The 4,826-nt window shown below is 33.8% G+C and overlaps 1 protein-coding gene across 1 annotated transcript; it reads right to left on the bottom strand.

The window, feature by feature from the left end:
• Positions 1 to 665: 665 nt before the first annotated feature.
• Positions 666 to 4,473, bottom strand: LOC100255142 (small ubiquitin-related modifier 1). The gene is made up of 3 exons (XM_002262875.5): positions 4,254 to 4,473; positions 1,269 to 1,418; positions 666 to 1,004 (listed from the first exon to the last, which is right to left on the bottom strand). Exons 1-3 carry the CDS (start codon positions 4,344 to 4,346, stop codon positions 936 to 938), a joined length of 312 nt encoding a protein of 103 aa, XP_002262911.1. The 5' UTR covers positions 4,347 to 4,473; the 3' UTR covers positions 666 to 935.
• Positions 4,474 to 4,826: the final 353 nt, after the last annotated feature.

Raw genomic sequence — 4,826 nt, 5'->3', positions numbered from 1 at the left:
AATGAAAATATTATAATTTTAAATAAATTTATGATTATAAAATAAGTTTTTGATTTAAAATTTAAATTTAAAATTAAAATTCTGATTTTAATTTTAATTTTTAATTTAAAACTAATTTTCTCATTTTCAAAAAAAATTTAATCTTTAAATAATGTATAAATTATTATTGTTATTATTTTTATAATTATTTTTAATTTAATAATATATAAATTATATATTTATGACATCAAGATTCGACCACTAATCCGAACAGTAAATCGACAACTTTTCCAATTCAATGACCGATCAAGTTCTAAAAACATTGTCAAACACACTAAATTTAATAGTTAGAAACATAAAATATTCATTTCAGATAATTTTAAACGAATTAAATTAACACATTTACCATTATTGATATTAATGAGATAATAAAAACATATGAAATAAGATTATTTTATGGAAAAGAAAAAAAAACTTCATTCTTGGTGTGTTAAAAGCCATTAAATCAGTTTCAGATTTAAACTGAAACAAATAAATAAATAAATAACAAAAAATAAAAGGCTCACCGTAAGAAAAAAAGAACATAGAGAGGTTGGTATGGTCTCCAGATACCACAGAATGACTATGTCAAGGTTGCAATAAAGAATCAGAAGGTTTCTGATAGAAAGAAAGGTTCAGCAGTGGTCTTTTGTAACAACAGTTCAGCCCCTCTATATTAAAGATAACACAATATTCCAAAACATAGAATTAAAAGGGAAAAAATCCCAGAATCTCCAAAACGTAGCAGCAAGAGACCATCATGGACCAAAATCCTAACTTCAAACTTTTTCAAGCATGCACCATTTCCATTTTCCTTTACGGACAGTGAGTCATCAGGTCACACCACAGATTAAAACAAAATATTAAAAACTCTGGAAGCAGCTCTCCTTGCCATGCTTTTCCCATATATTATATATCTACATCCATGCAACCCCTCCAGTTTGGTGCAGCATTGCATCTATTTCATCACCATCCTCCATTTCAAGCTAAACCCATATCAAAATGTTGCCCATTTCACATGAGACACCAAAAGAAATATGTGAGGGATGCCCAATGTGGGATTCAGATCACTTGTTTATAAGAAAAGGTAAAACTGTTTAACAGCTAAAAGATACTACCAATCCACACTCTTGGCCTCCATCATCCCTCATTCCACCTATAGAAATGTGCATGTATACATACAACAGGAAGCCACAGGTGGGAAGCAACATGGATTGCCAACAAATAATTCAGAAAACCAAAAGCCTTACCTCATCTGGAGTCTGCTCTCCACGGAGTCGGCGACCATCAAATAAGAATGCAATGGAGTTTAACTCCACTGACTGACGATCACAGTAAGCAGACATAAGCTTCCGTAACTGGGTGCTTCTTTTGATCCTAAAGAACACCTCGTTACCATCCTACACAACCAGAAAAGAACATTTTAAAAAAATTCACTTGTGGGGTACAAGGATGGGAATGGTGGAAGTTGAAAAGAAAACAAGAGCAGAACTATCCATATAAAATAACACTGAACTTCCAAAAGCCTCAATTTTTCAATCATACAAGAAACTTGCATTTTCACAGATTCAAGTAAGGAGCATTACCAGATATTGAATGTTTTCAAAGAGATGGTCATTATTCTAACACTACAAACAAAATGAGAAATCCTAGATTATTAATCCACATTAAATTGTGAGAAGACTTCTCAAAATACTGCCAAGAATGACACAACAAGGAGATTTTTTCAACCCGTTTCTTTAAAAGGAAAACAAAAGCAAAAACAAAAATAAAAACAAATTGCAAACAGATTCTAACAATGATACTGATGCTTCAAAACTTTAATATATTAATCAAGCGTTAAGTTTGATAATGCAACTTCCCAAAATAAATTTAAATAAATTAAAATAAAATGAGTACAATTAAGATGGATGCTCCAGCCATGTGCCATAAAGGGGAAATAGAATAAAAATGGGTGCATTTGCAAGAAGATAGAAATAGCTGAAATTAACAAAATTACGAGGGAAAGTATCATAATATTGTTATATCATGTGGAAGGAGGACATGCACAAGCAACATTTGAGTAATGATCTGATTTCTAAATGAACTGCTCCCTCAACATTAAACAAAAGGTATCCATATAGAGCAGGACCTAATCTAACCATATTTTGTAATAATAATAGGTCCGACATGAAAAAGCTCTGATCCTCAATACTCTTTTTTTTTCATAAGAATAGATCCATGGCATCCAGATAGAGTCAGCCACAGTAACACTGCATCCTATAATTGAAATTATAATAAAAGCAATGTACAATCAAAAATCAATCTACCCAACTCATTGATAAACTCCAGCTGAAAGTGTACATGGTTCAAACACATGGGTAAGGATCCAGTTTTAAGGAGTGAGTCGAGGTTGATCCGCCACCAAATATATACAAGATGCAGCAGAGAAAGTATATCATGCATTAAAATTTAGCATTTTCAAACTCACCATTTAAAATATAAAACTAGGCTCCCCACATGAAAATTTACACATCCATAGTTTTAAAAAGCGCAAGGCGCACCTAAGGTGCAAAAGTATCCTATAGCTTAGGCGCAAGGCGCAAGACGCAACACAAGTCGCAAGGCGCAACACAAGGCGCGTGCTTGAGTGAAGTGTAACTTGACCTAGTATGCATATCAATTTTATAAAATATAATCCAAAATCCAATCCAGTCAATTAAAATTTTAAGATTCCAAACATTTAAAAGAAGCATTCAACACAAAAATTAATGAAATTATAAAAATTTCAATATACAATTAAAAATTTCAAGAATAAAAGTGTTTAAAAATGAAAAGTATAGAAGACAATGCACACCTCTTCAACAAGGTGCATGTCTTAGCAAGCAAGGCACAATGACTAGGGAGTGGTTACGCCTTGAGCCTAAAGTGCACCTTTTGAAACTATGTACACATCATATTAAGTGCTGTTCAAGTTCATAGGAGAAACAACTCTAATACTAGGTTTAACATGACGGTTCTTTTGTTGGGAAGTAGAGGAAGAATGCTTGGAGGGCCGCTATTTTGTGCCTGGTTTGAAATTTGTGGAAGGAAAGAAAAAAGAGGTCATTCAAAGGTGAAGATCAATCAGATCAAGCAATCATATCTAGGTTTTAGAATTGGACTAGAGTGTGAAGCAAGGAGAGGGAGGCTGTTCTTTGGGAGACTTTGTGAATGGTTTTTCATATAAAATTCTTGTCTTGTGCAATTGATTTCTCTACTTCATCTTTAACTCTCAAAGAGAAATTTTAAAAATAAAATTTTGGGCTAAAAAAAAAAAACTACTTATTATTCACTCTCTCAGTATTCGGATCTATAAATTTTCAAAACCAAATCTAATCTAAAATGTATTATGACTATTTTTTTTTTCCTTTTTTTAGACACAATCATATTTTTCTGAGTTTTCTTACTAGGCAAATATATTTTTCTCTCTTCCCTTTTTTAGTAATTTTTTTCTTCTTCACTCCTTTCCTCCTACTTTCCTCTCTAATACCCATTTTCTTTCCCTTCCTCAATTTTTTCAGGAACCAAACACAGCCAAAGCATTTCGAGAATAAAGATTCAACCAAGTAAATATAAAATTGCATTGTAATAACAGACATGGAAAGAATAAACTTCGATGATAATGACATGTAATAAATAAAAATCAAATAGATACAAAAGAGAAATAACATTAGGATTTGAAAAGTCCATTTTAATTTTCAGGAAAAAAATCAAGTAAAACAAGTACTGAAATTCAATGAGAGAAGACACTATTGCAATAATTCTATCATCTATACAACAATTTGAAATGCAAGCATATATTGAGAACACTTAAAGTAGTCAAAATTTAGAACTATGGAAACAGGGATTATGAATTCACTAACTGATTCAAGCACAATGGAGTAGAATCCAGGCTATAAACCAAAAGCGATCAACCTCCTGACAAAGCAATTCTATTATTTAAAAAAAAGCTTAAATTTGTAGCGAATAGCTTTAACTCAAGCCACAAAAACAGTGGAAATTAATTAAACTCCTAATCATAACCAAGCAAGAACTTATTTCTCAAATTCTAGTGTCTGTTTGATTGCCAAGAAACCGAAGGAGAAAAAGATTTGAGACGCTGTAAACCCGCTCCAAAACTACAGTTGTCCCAATCATGTTCCGGCGTTTTCTAATCAACCAAACAGAACACTCAGAAGCCAAAATCAAACCCTATAAATCAGAAAGAAACATACCTGGCCCTTGACCTTCAAGTTTATGTGGGCCCCTTGGTCCGTGGGCTTCTTGTCCTCCTCCTGACCGCCAGCAGCACCGCCGGTTGCAGACATTCTCAGTAAACTCTGATTTCCCTAGGGTTTCTCTCCCGCAAGTTGCAGCACAGAGACTGAGTCCCCTATAAGACCACGATAGCAAAGGCGTCATATATACGCTACCGTACGCGTCCCTCTAAATTCTACTCTACTCGCGCGTATCCCAGAACGCTATTTTATCGCATGAAATTACGGGCAATATAACACGTGTCGTCTTATTAGAGCAAGTTCAGTTTGAGTATAGGGCAGAGCGTGAGAGTGGAAGTTGGTGGTGGGGACTGTGAAAGAGGCCAAAACCGGAATTGATAAAATTTTGATTCCGCAGAGAAAGTTATACTGGAGATCAAATTTACGGCGGAAATTTGATTGCGGAGGAATCGGACGGCTGACAATTTGCAAGTGTGGGTTCTCTTGGGTCGTCATCCCTTTTTCAGCTTGGGAAAAAATATGTTATAGGCAAGGATGAAATTATCGGTATTGACATATGTTCGGTATTTC

The sequence above is a fragment of the Vitis vinifera genome, chromosome 7 (assembly GCF_030704535.1).
Source record: "Vitis vinifera cultivar Pinot Noir 40024 chromosome 7, ASM3070453v1".
NCBI classification, from domain to species: domain Eukaryota; kingdom Viridiplantae; phylum Streptophyta; class Magnoliopsida; order Vitales; family Vitaceae; genus Vitis; species Vitis vinifera.
The sequence above is the reverse complement of the archived record's forward strand: the minus strand, read 5'-3'. Positions and strand labels throughout refer to the sequence as shown.

What these genes read in the sequence shown, in the direction of transcription:
- LOC100255142 (XM_002262875.5), bottom strand. Translation starts at nt 4,346, where the DNA reads ATGTCTGCAACCGGCGGTGCTGCTGGCGGTCAGGAGGAGGACAAGAAG. An exon ending in ACTTGAAGGTCAAGGGCCAG is followed by an intron (nt 1,419 to 4,253) that starts GTATGTTTCTTT and finishes CTGGTTGTGTAG; the next exon opens with GATGGTAACGAGGTGTTCTT. An exon ending in GAGAGCAGACTCCAGATGAG is followed by an intron (nt 1,005 to 1,268) that starts GTAAGGCTTTTG and finishes ATATGGGTTTAG; the next exon opens with CTTGAAATGGAGGATGGTGA.